Raw genomic sequence first — 16,421 nt, 5'->3', positions numbered from 1 at the left:
ATTGGTCATGCCACAACATGTCTGAACCCACAAGAAATCCCTGCTGGTGGCAGAGACCAAAAGTCATCCCCACTGCCTCAGATGCCTGACAAGAGGTGGGGATGGGAAACAAAAGAAGCCAACCCGCGAAACGCTGGATCTGTGCACAACATGCCTCCTGTGCCAGTATCTTCGATCTCTCTATCCGTGGGCAGAAAAGACCAAGTAGGCTCATACACAAGCCTGCATTCCATAGTTCACGCATGGTCTGGGGCCAGGTTCACTGAGAAGAGGCATCAAGACAAGACAGGAAAACATTAACCAAGTCGGTCACTACAGACAGCAGCCTTTCCAGTCACATCAGCTCCGGACCTCACTAGACAGGCTGCTGAGAGTGGCCCGGAGGCAAAGGCTGGCCCAGGCCCAGGGCTTGAATGGTTTCTCCTGGGCGTGCCCTTGACCAGTTCTCAAACTCAGCAGAGCCTCCTCCACTCCAGAAAGGAGAGTGGCCTGACCAGTAGTCCTTCTGGGAATGAGGATAAGCACAAGTTTGTGAGGGGACACGACTCCAAGATCAGAGACAAGACAGGGAAGTAGCTTCGGCAGTCCACCCCTGTGTGCCACGTCATTTCCTTCCCATTATGGGGCAGGGCAGGGAAGCCACGTGCAGAAGGTATGATCACTGGTCAGGAGGGTGGACTCCACAACCCTGACTCGCTCTTTAGTGGCAAGGATTCCCCAGCGAGGCTAGGTCTACCATCAGGGCTGCACTGGAGAAATCTGGTCAACAAAGCAGTTAGGACAGTCTCCCCACCCCAGTTACTTTCCTAACTTCTCGTGATGTGGCTTGAGCTCTAAGTGTCCCCACTAGTGATGCAGGCCCCTTGTGAGACTGTCGTGTGCCATGGTTTCCCCTATCCAGTGGTTCTGGAGGCATCATCAGCGATGCTTTGTGGACGGCTGAGGCTGTGCGGAGCCCAGGGCAGGGGTGGGCTGGGTCGTGTCTGCTGCAGAACCAGGGGGCCTGGACCGACTCCCAGCCAGTGCTGCCGGATTTCCCAAATATTATGACAGATGCTTTCCGCTGTTAGGGAGAAACACCTGCACCTCAACTCATACTTTCATAAACACTCTGGCAGGATCCGTCCCTCCCGCCCCCCATAAACACTTTGCAATCTCTCAGAAAGGGCTGCTTTTCTGAAAAAAATCTCTCTTGTGGTTAAAGGCAAGATAGAAGCAATTTTGGAAAGTCCTATGGACTTGAACTCTTAGGTCCGTTCTACCAAAGACTGCATCAACTAAAAATAAGATTACCAAAAGAAAAACAAATCTGAAAATAAAGGAAAGTGACAAACTCTTGCAGACAAGATAAACACATCTAAAAATTGTGGGGGAAAGCCCAAATAGCTAAGAGATATGTAACATGTGCACAAAGCCCACTCTTGATCTCCTATGAAGTGTAAGGCAGAAGGTTACAATTGCAGACTACCCCCACCCGGAGATTCAGACTACCCCAGGAAAGGATTGGACGGTTCAAGAAGGGAGAGCAGGAGACCAACTAGGATCTCTAGGCTTTTTAGAGCAGCCCCCAAACTCCAAACTCTCACCTCATGTCTGAATGGGCCCATCAGAATGGCAACCGACACTAACTAGCCAGGGGACATCAATCCCCGGTCTTCCTGTAAGCCCTGGACTACACCAGAGCAAAGGTTTCTGGGAAAGGCAGCTCAGAACTTGCGGAGAGAAATTAGAAGCTCCCAGGAAGGCTGCCTTGGGCTTGTGGATAACATGTCCATTTCCCAGGGGACACCGCTGAGGTTAGTGCTTCTGTTTCATAGCTTACATTTTGGAAACTTCTGGCTTTAAAAAGTCCTTTCAGTCTCCATGCAACATTACCAGCAAAGTAATTCATTGATCTAAGTACAACATGGGTGTGTGTGAGGGAAAGGGAGAGAGGAATAAAATTAGTAAAACAGCCACAGAAGCCTGGTGTTTTTAGCATTCATTTTGGTGCTTGTTTCCACATCTCAGATCATCACCCCCTTTCATTTTAGGTTTTTTTTTTTTTTTTCTGCTAGTCCTGGGGACTGAACTCAGGGCCTGAGCAGTCCTTGGGCTTTCCTCAAGGTTAGTGCTCTGCCACTTGAGCCACAGCACCAGTTCCAGCTTTTCTATGTATGTGGTACAGAGAATCGAACTCGAGTCTTTGTGTATGCTAGGCAAGCACTCTACCATTAGGCCAAACTCCTGACCCTCATTTTAGTTTTGAGATAGGGCATTGCTAACTTTACCCAGGCTGGAGGTAAACCCCTGGCTTTCCAGTCTCTACTTTGCACGTGGCAGGGACGGTTTACAGGCATGTGCTGCTGCACTGGTGCATCGGAGGGATTTTCACCATCAAATGGCAGGAATACGAGGGACTGGGAGAACTGTGCACACAACCTTTCTGTCTATGCACTGAGGCTCTAAGGCCCCCACACCAGGCACCCTTCCAAGGATGACCATGTTCTAAGCTGTCCCAGCCCTTGTGGGGCTGTTACTTAGCCATTTTTGAGTAAAAGCAAAGCCACACGCAGTGCTTCAGACCAGCTTCTTGGGGCGCTGTGAAGGTTTGTGAGAAACATGTGGTACATGCCAGACTTGGCTCACACTGGCACCGGAGGTGAGGAAAAGCTGTGAAGAAATAACCGAGGGCATCCAGCTGTAGGGGCAGGCTGGTGCTCCGTGCGGGCCCCCTAATGGAAGCTGTCCCTCCACAGGACAGCAGCCTCTCTCCACCAGTGCCCCGTGCCCTCTTCACACACCAACTCAGAAGATAGGCCGCTGGACACAAAGGAAGCAGCAGCAATGGATGGTCCTTCCCGAGGGTGAGGGGGCCCCGTCAGCAGGCAGCCCTGGCGTTACAGTTGGGGACTGGGCTGCAAAGACCCCTTTAAGATACACAGGGGATGACTGCTAGTTCCGTAAGGGAGGTCTCCTGGCACATCCAACCGAGATGCAGAGACTCTGGCCCTCAAGTAGGTGCAACTGAAGGGAAGAAGGACGAGGAGGGGGAAGTAAGTCTCTATGAGTGTGCACAGTGGCACAAGGATGCTTTCCCCTCCGCTCCTTTTCAGAGCCCAGTGTTTCCATTTCAGATAGGCCCACCAGGCCTCAGCCAGTCTCGGAGCTTCATTACCATTCCAGGACACATCAGCGGATGGCCTGATGAACACAACACAAGCCTACCACAGCAGGAGTCTCACCGCACACTTCCATGTGTTTGTAAGTTCTGAAACAGGAAAGCGGGTGAGATACTAGGAGATACGTGTGTCCTCAAACACTTACTAGGATAAGAATGTCCTTGAACTCGCCACTGTGGGGGACACTGCCTGGGGTCTCAGCTGCACACACACCCACTTGAATCACAGAGACTCCAAGGAAAGGAGTCCCTCTCCTCACACTTCCATGTGAGGGGGAAGTACACGTGAGGAGAGCACTGCAGCTCCTGAGCACTCGCTGAGTGGACGTTCGTTCAGTGGGTCTGGGGCGCAAGCCAGCAGACACGAGAGCAGACTGGAAGGCAGCAGTGCACCCAGCCTCCACTGCACTCCATCCACACAGCCCTGAGCAAAACCCTGGCGGACTCAACACACGGACTGGAGAGCCTCCAGGAGCAAAGACATCCTATGAGCCTGAACTCAAGACACAGGCACTGTCCCTGAGCTCTTCTTGCTAAAGGCTGTCACTTCACATCCAGCTTTTTGGTGGTTAAATGGAGAGAAGGGAATCAAGAACTTTCCCGCCTGGGATGCCTTTGAACCATGGTTTCTGCTTTCTGAGTAGCTAGGATTGGATAATGGGTGTGTGCTGCCAGCACCTGGTCAATAGAGAATTAACTAAGCACCAAAATGAGCCTCAGAGGCATCGGTAATCAGCCAACACGGCATGGACACACTACCATCTACCTGCCTGCATGACAGCAGAGGAACAAGGTGGGTGGCCCCAGGGGAGGGGCTAGCTTCCCCAATACTAAAACCCATGAGCAGATAAGGCAAAGCAACTTTCATCCCTTGCAAATAATTGTATTCCTGTTTGTAACTGTTTCCCTACCTTTACATTAGGGAGTATTATTCCAATATGTTCACTTGTGCTATGGAATTTTCAGTCATGACTGGTTGACTATTGTATATTTTATACAGCTACTGTAATTAGAGCTAATCACTTAATTACTGGAAATGTGCATAATTGCCTGATCCCAACATATAATTAAAATGTATAGCAACATTATAAATCCCATTTTTAAAAAAACCCTACTTTTGGGGGCTTAAACAGACTAGCAATGATCTGCAAGGTGGTTACTGCAGGCTTCTGTAGTGTTTCTAGGAGATGCAACAAGTAGCCATCGTTTAATGCATTCAAGAAAGGAGAAACAAAACAGTTACCTAGAGTAAAAGAATATACAAAGAATAAAAATTAAAATGAAACAAATTAATTCAGGCCAGAGCTGTACAGTCTGATGTTCCTCTAGTGAGAACCCCCAGCCATCTGCTGTGTGTGCTGAGGGGATGGTGTCAGTGACTCTGGTCCCCAGGGATGGCCCGCCAGCCTCATGCCAGAGAGGCCTGGTACCTTGGCACTGGGCCCCCGCGATGGCAGGGGCTTGTTTCCTTTTGGGGCTTGCTTTCTGAGGAATGTTTTACTGAGATGGTTGTGGTTCTACAGTGGCTCACTGAACTTTGAGAAGTGCACTTTCCATGAAAGAAAGCCATAGGGAAGCTTTCTTATGTCCACCTCCGGGGCACTTTCTTTGTGACTCTAGTCTGAACAGCCGCCCAGCTCGCTTCACTTGGTTCTGACATTATGAGTTAATTCCACGGGTAAGGGATGATCAGTTTAATTATTTCTTGGCAGTGCTGGCTAGAGTTTGAACTCAGGCCTTGTGTTTGCTAAGGAAAGAACTCTTGCACCATGCCCACCAGCCCTCATTGCTGGTCAATTAAAATCAAGTTCACATTACCCCCCCTCCACTGGGTGACATTAAAGGGGACTGGACTTATCAGAGCTCATCTGGGTTTTCTATTATCCACATGTATATCATTTTCATTCTACTTGTCCCATTCCCGCCAAGATGTATCTCATGTAGCGCCAATAAAGTGTTCACTCAATGGAACATTACCCAGTTAGTTAGAAAGTGTAACAAAAAGACAGCACAAAGTGGTACAATGTTTTCCAGTGTGCATAAGGCCATGGATTCAGTCCCCAACATTACAAACAAAACATAAAACAAAAAGTACTATTAACACTGCCGTGTATGGGGCCACAGTCGTGTAATACAGGATCTCGGGAGGCTGAGGCAGGAAGCTCAAGAGCTTGAGGTTATACTCAGCTAATAGCAGAGCCACAGCAGTATGTTAAAAGGTCATCACAGCAGGGCTTCGGCAGAGGCTGTCTGGGTTAGCTGTGTAAGGCTGAGTGGTGACAGTGGCAAATGTGGCTCATCATTGCTTTGTGAATGGGGACAATCAATGAATTCTGGCATAACCCCACAAGGTATTCAAATTCTGGTGGCACAGTTTACAAATGTAACACACATCAATTATGTCAGCAAACTGAAGAACATCTAAGTCATATGATAAAACCAGAAGCCTGTACTCAGGTTCTGACCAGCCAGTGCTTTCAAAGGCTGGTCCCCAATTATTTTCATATAAGAGTACTTGAGGATTGTTTGATGACAGTAGGTTATCAAGAAAAGGTAGAGGGCTGAGTGCAGTGGCTCACACCTGTAATCCTAGCTACAGGAGGCTGAGATCTGAGGATCAAGGTTCAAAGCCAGCCCGGGCACAAAAGGACCTGAGACTCTTATCTCCAATTAACCTCTAGAAAATGAGAAATAGGGCTTGGCTCAAGGGTAGGGGGGTAGCCTTGAGTTGAGGAGCTCAGGGACAGCGCCCAGGCCTGGGAGTAGGTCAGTAGAATGCTTGCCTAAGCATGCATGAAGCCCTGGGTTTGATTCCTCAGTACCACATACTCAGAGAAAAATTGGAAGTGGTGCTGTGGCTCAAGCAGTAGAGAGCTAGCTTTAAGGAAAGCCCAAGAACAGTGCTCAGGCCCTAAGTTCAAGCCTCAGGGTTGGCAACAGAGCAAGAGCGAGAGAGCGAGAGAGTGCGAGAGAGCGAGACTGCGAGAGAGTGAGAGAGAGAGGAGAAACAAAACACAAATATCCAAATAGAAATGAGGTTTAAAAAACACACATCAAGACCTGGCTTTGAAAGAGACTTCAGCTGTGCCCTCATTTCAGATCAGGGTGCTCAGGGGCTCAGGAGAGTGGGAAGGAAGGTAAATTCTAGACTGCAATCTGCATGTACAGAGTGAGGAAGCGTTTGCTTTAGTTTCCTGTGTAGGCATGGAGCACTGGGGCTTGAACTTGAACCTTTACGCTCTTGCCCAGCTTGCTGACACTGTGCCACTCCAGTCCATTTTTTTGTTTGTGTTTTGGGTTGGATCATTGAAAATAGTGTCTCAGACTTTTTTCTCTGGATTAGATTCCAACAGCGGTAGTCAGGTCTCAGCCCCAAGCCAGCATAGGCAGACAAATACAAAACAGTCCTATCCAGCTAAACAGTAAAAACCAGAAAGAGCGCCAGTCTTGAGGAGAAAAGCCCAGGGAGAGCAAGATGTCCTGAGAGTAGGCCCAAGTACTGAAAGTCCAAACTGAACAGAATGGGTTGTCACAACACACAAGGCCTCTGTCTTCTGGGAGGACTGAAGAGACTAATCCAGAGTGGGTGGGCCAATACAGAAGAGGGGGCTTTGAGTATGGACTCGTTCCACAAGCGTTTAAGATGGGGGAGGGGAGTGACAGAGGGAAGGAGATGGTGAGAGGGAGGATGGGAGGGAGGAGAGAGAGAGAGAAAAACATACGCACAAGGGTCACAGTAGTACAGGGCCTTCTGGTAGAATACCCAAATCCATGACACACACCTGACTCAAATTCCCAGTGTCTTGCTGGGGGCAGTTGTAAAATGACGCCCCCCCACACACCTGTCCACTCTAAAAGGTGCAGTTTATACACATTAGGACAAAGTACAACGGAGCAGCCACAAACCTTAACCAGACATTGTGCAGGAACCACAGAGAAAAGCAAGTAGTTACCAAAGAATTGACAAAAGCATGACTGCTGTCATTCCTGGAATGTCACACATGTACAGATAGAGCTGAACAAGTGGAGTAAATAGCCAGCTGGGGTTGGCCTGGAAGCTTGGCTTACCTCACACTGACCTTGACCTATTAAGGCTTCACAGAACACAGGATGTGGCAACCCAATGGCATTCCCAAGAAAGGATATGAAGCCCATGGCATTAGAATGGGCAGATGTGTTATTTTATAACTTATTTTAAAACTTGGCTTCAAATAGTTGTATAAAAGGGTTTCAAAAACTCAATGTTACTGCATGAGCAAAATGCATCTTAAGGCATGAGCCCTTCTCCACATCCATCTATCCCAGCCCTGCTCATCCCTGCATTCTCACATGTGTACCCACTGCTCATGAACCCTGCGCCCCTTTAATAATCCCTCTCCTCAGACAAACGCACGCCAGCTTCCTAGCTTTCACTTTGTTAAACTGTCAGTTGTTTCAAGGGCTCCATAAAGGGAAGCCATCTCTTCACAGACCGTACTTCATAGCCAGTTCAATGGGAAGTTGCTTTTAATGCCCCTACAACTAGCTGAATCCAGATTCTTGAATGTTCCTCAACCCAACTGGCTCCAAATGTCCTATTATACCAATGATGTTAGAAGTCAAAAATCCTATGGGGATTATGTGACACTGTCCTTAGACTACAGGGACATGACAGCAATATGCAAACCTTGATGATATAGAAACAAACAAAACTCAAAACAGTTAAAGCCACAAGTGAGACCACACAGAGGAAAGAGGGTTATGCTACTGCCAACTGTTTGGGGGATGATTTTATTCAGGGGTGGGGGAAAATCATCCATTCATCACCCCCATAGACATAAATAAAATCAGAGATCTACAGAAAGCAAATGGTACACATTGACAAATGCAACTGAGCAATATTAGTGTTCGTTGTACTATTTTGTATCAAGCCTCTGTAGTGTGTAAACAATGTATAAAACCCTTCCGCACCATCATCTAATAGCAGGAGCCCAGGGACTTGTCAATGATACTGTCACTTAACAGAATGTCTTTGACTTCTCTGCCTCACTTGGCTTGAGATGCACCTATAATTCCATGTGGCGCCTGCAGGGGGAGCAGGTAGATGCCTATTCCTGCTCCCAGCACCAGCTCTTGTGTGAGCATGGTGGAGCTGGGAGGGCCCCCACCTCACCTCAGTTTCCTTGCAGAGAAGTCACCTCAAACTCTCTGAGTCGGGGCTGGTCCCCCTGCACTGACCCTGGGCCGGGAGGGCTCACTTAACCACCACCACAAGCTCTGGCTCACTAATTAGGAGGGCATGGTACTTCACCAACATTTTAAAAGAAATTCATCCCCCGTTCCCAGTAGGTTTTCTTTATGTTTATTTATGAATAAACACTTGCAGATCCTTTCAAATATTACCAGGGACTGGGGTATACCACAAGGGACAATGCTGGATTCCTCGGGAAAACCTGGGCTTCAGATATCTTAATTTAAAACAGATAAACAGTACAGAAACCCCAGGAAATTAGAAAGAATAAAAAAAGAGCTGGTGCTAAGATCCAGTGGCTTTCATATGCAAAGGGAAGAAAAGGACCTACCCATTCCCCCTTCCTTCCTCCTTATCCTAGAAAGCCAGGCCCTGCCCTACTTGAAGGGTAGACTCTGTGTCGGCACAGCCAAGGGCATGGTACAGGCCTGAAGGAGTGGAGTGGGATGAGGGGCTCTGGCTTGGAGTGTGGGGCTCGTGGCCATGGGATGGTCTGGAATAAATCTTGGATGATCTGAGGAAGGGGCTACATGTCTTTTGTCAAAAACCGCCAACCACGCTGGCTCTTACCTTCACAAATCCTGTCCAATCGCTGTCGCTTGACTTTGTGTTTATCCACAAGGGCCATTCTTTATCGAACTTTGCAACTCTGATTCAAAAGGCAAAGCGGTCCTCTAAGAAATTAGGGGAACTCGCAGGAGTCTGCGTGCATTGCGCCACTATGCACCCTGAAACAAGGAGAAAAGAATCCTTACTCTCTGGACACCTCCAAGACACAGGCCAACAGGTCAATCAAGATTTTGCTGCCACTTCCTACAAGGGGTCCTGCCATCTGGGCACGTGGAGCCGGCTCCCGGGCCAGTTCAGCAACCCTGCCTCCTTCCACACACCAAAGCAAGCCAGCACACCAAGACATTTGCCACTTGCTTCTGAAAGCAGCCATGGCAGCATAAGGAACTCATGCCCTTAACCTCAGGCCATAAACACTGCTTTCCAACCGACCCAGAGTTAATCATTTGTACTCCATGGCCCAAGACCAAGCAACAGCTAGCAGGCCCTGCCTTCATTTCTCCAAACCACCAAGATGTTATGTGACAAGGGGAACAGGCTTGGGGATCATGGCAGAACACAAGGCAGCAGGCCCACCTTCCAACAACGAAACTCCAGAGTCCTGAGGGCCCTTAGCTCAGCACAGACTTCTCCCTCAGATTGTATGGGTGTACACAGCAGAATGCCCTCCCAAACCCACAGTCACCAGGAAGCTTGAGACACATCTATTTACAGAACAAACAAATCCACCCCGGTGGCTGCTCTCAGAGGCAGACACCCACTGTGGCTAAACAAGAAGCTACAGGACTGCTTTACAGGACAGTGACAGGGGACCAGGAGTCAAGAACCACCCCTTACCCTAGTGAACAAGTGAGGATGTAAGTTACAGTGCCACCCAAACACGTTTCCTCGGGCCATTTTTCTGGAGGGACAGGTGTGTAATATCAAGTGGCTGACCCTGCCATCTGCTCCTAGCTTGGAAAGCTGGAAGTGTCTCCTAGGCTGAGCTCACAGGATGCTGCTAGACCTGTCCATGCATCCTCATGACGCTTCAGGAGCAGAAGAGGTAGGAAAAGGTCTGGTCTACACCGGCTGCCATGTCCTGACCCCAGAAGCCCAAGTCCCTGGACTTGGCCCATGGAACTGCACCCAGTATTCTTGCCTTCCACTCATTACTTCTCTAGTCTGGGCATTTCATTCATCCCCAAAAGGCCACCAAACCAACATAATTTTAAGCCCAACAACCTAAGATGGACATACCCAGAAAAAGTTGCTATTTGTTAGTGGGCAGCTACAAAGAGAGAAGACAGAAACCAGCAGCACGAGGCACAGGCTTCACGGTGAGGTCTGTGTTGTGTGGCTATTTACCAACTGTGCAAAACACTGTGGCACTTTCTCAAGGGTCAGGTTATAATTTAGGTCTGACTGTTAAAAGCTGGGCAAGGGCTAGGAGTTTGGCCTAGTAGTAGAGTGCTTGCCTAGCATGCATGAAGACCGGGGTTCTATTCCTTGGTCCCACATACACAGAAAAGCTAGATGTGGTATTTTAGCTCAAGTGGTAGAGCACTAGCCTTGAGGAAAGCCCAAGGACAGTGCTCAAGCTTTGAGTTCCAGCTCCAGGACTGGGGGGAAAGTGGGAGATAAAATGTGGACAAGTTCCTGGTACTTAATGGCTAAAGTCCCAGTAATAAGGTTGAAAAGTCATCCCAAAGATTTATTTATGGTAATAATTATGTAACTTTCAAAAAGAAAAAACAAAGCTAGAAAAGAAAAGCACAATTTATATGCATGTAAATAATTAATTGAACTGAACTCTCCAGTCCTGGCATGCCCCTCCCCAAACCTAGAATGGTTGTGAGGTGTGTGGAAATGTCTACAACAACTCTGAAAGGCAGCCATATATGGGGAGATGATGTTAAGCTGGGAAGCAGAGATGACAGGGTGGGTACCAGAGTGGGCCCAAGGGAATGAGCACCCCACACGGGAGCCTAGGCCAGTGGGGAGATGGAGCGGGGCCTTCTCACTGAGCTTCACATGGTTCACTTGGGAGTGAAAACAGAATCCAGAGTTGGGGCTTCGTCCAATGGGTAAGCAGTAATAAGTTAATATTGGTGAAATACTATAGAGAAGAAAAATGACAGCATTAGGATCTGAGCTTCTGAGTCCCTTCCCACTACGAGTACGGGGTAATCATTCTTTTGGCTTTCCTTTGAAGTTTAACTTGTATAATTAGACGGCTTCCTGAAAAATTGGTAAGAACAGGAATCTCGCTCATGCAATCCCAGGGGAGCAGCCACCAGCTCACACAAATGCATGTCTTCCGCTACTGAGAAAAGGAACTCACCGGTCCCTCTGCCCTGCCTTCTGGAGCCTGCTGTGGAGCCCTGTGCAAGAACGCCAGTGGAGGCTTGCAGCCACCACAGTGGAAGCAGCGCAGATTTCCATTCAGGGCTTGAGTTTCTGGATGTGTCACACATCGAGTTGGTGGCAGCGACCACAGATTAAACACCTCCCTCCCTGCACGGCGTATAAAATAGGACATGTTTCCTCTTGCCCTTGCAAGGAGCAAGCAACACAGCAATCTTTCTAATGGCAGTGACAGGCCTTCCTCAGAATGGAAAGTGTGCAGCAGGCCCAGGTGAACAGCTGCGCAGTTCACACAGCCACTGCACAGTGCACTGGCTTTGCGCTCCAGTGCAAGGTCCCAGCCATCTTAGGCTTCTAGCCTTTAAGCCACTTCCACTTATTACTCAAGGTGACTTCGCCACAGAAATGGCTCCCTATCCTACATTGCTGCAATCTAGAGAAAACTTGTGAAGTTCAAGGCTGAGGGAAACTTGGGGGAGAAGGCTGCACAAGACGAAGATTCATAAGAGCAAACACTCCTGAAGTACAATGTTCACACCTGGGGACCTCAGGAGGCTGAGACAGAACAAGGCAGTGGGGATGGGCGGATCCCAGAGATTCTCATCTCCAATTTGGTGGGGGGGGGGGGAAGGGGAAGGAGGGAAAGAGAGGGAGAGAGGAAAGAAGGCAATGCTTCCCTTTAAAAGAGAGAGATAGGAGGGGAAACCCAATCACAAGGCAGAGAAGTGTCCTTACAATCTTATTCCGTTAAAGTGGGAGTTGTGACCCAGATGTAAGGTTTGGTGACAAGAAAACCAACTAACAGAGAGAGTCTTCCCATACCTGGCTTCTGCTCCCTGACACTGTCAACTGTGGTCTAAAAATACTAAATGCCAAACTCTGAGAATAAACATTTCATAAGTTTTTACATTCCCCCTTTTCTGAGGAGCACAATGAAGATGTGTGCCTCCCTGTGCTGTCCACCCTGCACTGGGCCATCCACTTGTCCAGCACACCTGAGTTGTATATGCTATCTGCCCATTCTTGTGTGGGTGTGTACTAGGCTTCAATTGTAGGACTTGTGCTTTTGCTTATCTGTTTGATCACAGCTGGTTCTCTACCACAGGAGCCACTCATCACTCTGGCTGTTTGGTGATTAACTTGAGATAAGATGGTCTTGGATTTGTTGCCCAGGCTGGCTTTGAACTGTGATCCTCAGATCTCGGCCTCTTGAGTAGCTAGGATTGCAGGTATAAGCCACTGCAACAGGCTTAGATCAATTGTTGCAGTACTGAATTCCATGAGTTCAAGTAACAATTTATATAATAACTGGCACAAGAATCACAATGTTGGTGGCTTTGTTGTGCCAGACAAAAGCCAAAAGGCACCCCTACCCCCATTCCTGGGGCTTGAACTCAGGGCCTGAGCATTGTCATTAGGGTTTCTCAAGGCTAGAGCTCTACCACTTAAGACACAGCACCATTTCCGGCTTTTTCTATGTATGTGGTACCCCACAGAGGTACCCCTGTCTTCATGCATGGGAGGCAGGCACTCCACCACTAGGGCAAACCCCAGCCCCCATAAAGTATTTTCTAAGTGAACAGTCTATCATGCCATATCCAATACTACCCAGTTTTAGACATCTATAGGGTCTTGAACAAATCACAGACAGGCAAGGTGGGACACACCCATACTCTGAGCCTTAGTAAAGTCAGACTATAGAAGATTATAAACTTGAAGCCAACCTAGACAGCATATTGAAACATTTGCGAAAGAAAAAGCAAACCAGAAAAGGAAGCTGCTTGTTGAATCTTGGTCACTACTAGAAGCTATGGGGAGAGATTTCATTCCATAGTTTAGTCAAATAGAAATAAGATCTAAGAAGATAAAAACCACATTTGTTTTTCCCCCCCCTAGTCCTGGGCTTGACCTCAAGGCCTGAGCACTGACTGTCCTTGGACTTTCTCAAGGCTAGAACTCTACCACTTGAGCCTCCACACCAATTCCAGCTTTTTCCTATGTGTGTGGTACCAAGGAATCGAACCTGGGTCTTCATGCATGCTAAGCAAGCATTCTATCACTAGGCCAAACACCAGGCCCCAAGACTACCTGCTTTGATATTAAACTAAAAACAAAAATATCCTTCACTAAAGGAAGAAAAAGAAGAAAGAAAATGGGAAGACTCCCTTGTCCAAAAGGTCTAATCTCTGGGCAGATGGATTTTTATAAAGGGTCATCAACAGCCACCACCTGACCAGACCAAGCCACAGACAACTGTTCATGCAGCACGAGACCCCGAGCTCCCTGCTTACACTGCAACGTTCCATGCACATCTTGAAGACCCTCTTGATTCCTTTATTCTGGTGCATGTCTTCCTAAAGATTAGGCAGTAAGGAAGTACATGTCTTCAACAGTGTCTTTCAAAATGAAAATTTCTCTGAAACCACTCAAATTCAATGATAGCTTTCATTTCTTTTTAGGAAATCTATTTAAATATTGTGATAGTAAAAATGAAGTTTGGCAACAGTCTAATGAATTAATATTATCATACTTAATCACGAACTGACAAATTCCTCTGAGGCAGCTCCTGGATGGTCCTCAAACTTCCAAGTATATTCTGAAGAAAGACACATATAGCAAGTGCTGTCAGCTCCACGGGTAATACCAATGAAGGATTTCTACCAGGTCATGGCTGCCATTGCAGCCGTGAGTGACTTGAAAAACCACGTTCTTCTCTACCCAAGTACAGTAATTCTGCTTTTTAGGATTACTGGCACATGCAAATAACATTTCCTAGTGCTAAACACAAGCCTCAAAAATTCTGAATATTTTCATTGCTAAAAGCTATAATCAAGGACAGAGGATTTAAGTAGAAAGAATTCACAATTTTCCTAATTGGCTGTTTCATTTGGGTCATAATGAAAATTAAATGTGGGTCTTCACATGCTACAGAAAGCAAGACACTCGCTTATTTATAATGTTCACACATTTAAAAAGCACTTGTCTCCCAAATATGCCTTGAAAATAAATATATTAGTTTTAATAATAGAGGCGAAGCAAACAGGATGAAAGCAAATAAATGAATTCATTCAAACAAAGAGGTGGAGAAAATCCCTGCAGTCCTGCTGTGTTCAGATAGGAGAGACATGAACAGGGATGGTGAACATGAGCAGAGATGATGATGAAGAACAGAGGTGATGATGAGCTGTGCAGGGAGGGATGGGGAGGCACTCCAGTTCTCCATCTCTCTCTGCTTTGGCATGGAAGGCCTGTTCCATTGCTGAGGGTCCTGGACAAGCAAGGTTGTAAGGGGATTCACAGAATCACAGGCGTTCCATCTTGGCCAGACAGGATCTTCCTGTTTCTGAAGTGCACCCCTCAGAGTCTCTGTTCCTGTGGAAGCTGGGTAGGAATGTTGGCTGGGGTGGTGATCCCATGCCCAAAGGTCTCTGAGGGTGGGGCCTGACACAAGAATGTGAACACAGATTGCCTAAGTTGGCCAGCGACAGCCTGGAGCTGAAGCTAAGTCAAGAGGGCCAGGAAACCTCACTTCCTGGAGAGACCCACCTAGAACTTGCCAGACTTATGAGATGATTCACTAACTTACTAGTCACAATACACTTAATATGTAACCCTATAATATATATATACACACACATGTTATATATGAGACATTATATATAACTTATATAAAATTAGAAATAAGCTACATTGATATGCATGTCATATAGCAGTGAGCATAGTAAGACATAAAGTATTACTTAATTTCATTGTTAAACAAACTGCCTTTGTCTATGGAATGCACAATTTTGATAACCTAGTATGGATGAATTACACCTGTACTTGAAATATCTAGCAATGCCACTAAAGAAAATTAGCTGGTCATTTACCAGATTGCGATGATGGATGGCATCTTAAATGTGTCTAGATTTTTTCTTTTTTTTTTTTTTTTGCCAGTCCTGGGCTTGAGCTCAGGGCCTGAGCACTGTCCTTGGACTTTCTCAAGGCTAGAGCTCTACCACTTGAGCTGCAGCACCACTTGAACCTGGGTCTGCATGCATGCTGGGCAAGCACTCTACCACTAAGCCAAACTCCTGTCCCCTGTTTTAAGATCTTTAGGTGGGGGGCAGGGTGGGGTGGGGAGCTGGTGACCTGTCAGACTTCATTGGGACAGGGACACATTGGCCCCTTCTGGTATCTCAGCTGCCAGGACTTCCTGTCTCAAAAGCAATGAAACCACAGCTGGAGGGGCATGGGGCAAGGTACAGAGGTGAACTTTTTCAGTTTCAGTCTTTCCTGGGCACAGGCTCTGTTCAATGGAGGCCTAGCCCCCAGTGATGGGGCTAGCTGGCCTGTGGAGGGCACTGGCTAGCCTGAGTTGGGGCTACAGAGAGGAAGGTCAAGTTGCAGAGAGGCTCCTGGCCTGGGGCCACCAGCCCACGGGCAGCCACGGCCACCCTGAAGGGCGGTTTTCCATTATGCCCATGCTTTCCATTATGCCGAAGATCAAGAAAGCTTTGGCAACAAGAGGACTTACCAGGGCGAAGCCATAACAGCTCAGGGTTTCCATGACCAATGACAGCCTTGGGGTCACCCCACAGTCCCCATGCGTTGGTGAATGCTTTGTTTTCCTCAGCCCCGGGAATCCCGTTTCGTGGGAAATGAATTGGGTCTTAGAGGACATCACAGTTTTCCTGGCAGACACTCCTTCGGATGGAGAGGCAAGAGAAGTTTCCCAGTGTCTCGTGGGGATGGACAGAAGCCAGCAGAGCCTCTACCTGCCCGCCACTGCAGTCTGACTCACCAGTTTTCCTACCGGCTACATCTAAAAAGCGAACTCCGTTGACTGTCACGGAGGAACAGGTTTGGTGTTCTGGTGCTATGCCCATCCAGTGCCGACACCTCCAGAGCACACCCACGCCCTCACTCATCATCTTGAGCCACCGGTCCAAGCTGTGGATTCAAGCCAGGCTAGGGACAGAATGCTATAACTGGCCGGGATCTGTTTTCAAGTATCTCAAAAACGAACAGTAGGAAAAGCTCCCTCCGCATGCGCCGGCTTGCTTGACAAACACTCTCCCAGGTCCAGGAGCAGTCGTGCGTGAACTCTGCTTTTAACATGTAGAAAAGCCAAAT

At 47.8% G+C, this 16,421-nt stretch overlaps 1 protein-coding gene across 6 annotated transcripts in view; it reads right to left on the bottom strand.

The window, feature by feature from the left end:
* The window catches only part of Ctbp2 (C-terminal binding protein 2), a 122,303-nt gene that overhangs the window by 20,119 nt on the left and 85,763 nt on the right, over nucleotides 1–16,421 (bottom strand). For 5 of the 6 annotated variants that reach the window (XM_090345644.1, XM_090345646.1, XM_090345647.1 and 2 more), the window contains one exon: nucleotides 8,961–9,118. The exons of the other annotated variant lie outside the window; for it this stretch is intronic. In XM_090345644.1, the coding sequence (XP_090201770.1) occupies nucleotides 8,961–9,018 (58 nt within the window). In that variant the 5' untranslated portion in view covers nucleotides 9,019–9,118. The remainder of the gene's footprint in view (nucleotides 1–8,960; nucleotides 9,119–16,421) is intronic. 6 annotated transcript variants of the gene reach the window in all.

This window comes from Megascapheus bottae, chromosome 15 (assembly GCF_031878675.1).
Source record: "Megascapheus bottae isolate mThoBot1 chromosome 15, mThoBot2.hap1, whole genome shotgun sequence".
NCBI lineage: Eukaryota > Metazoa > Chordata > Mammalia > Rodentia > Geomyidae > Megascapheus > Megascapheus bottae.
The sequence above is the reverse complement of the archived record's forward strand: the minus strand, read 5'-3'. Positions and strand labels throughout refer to the sequence as shown.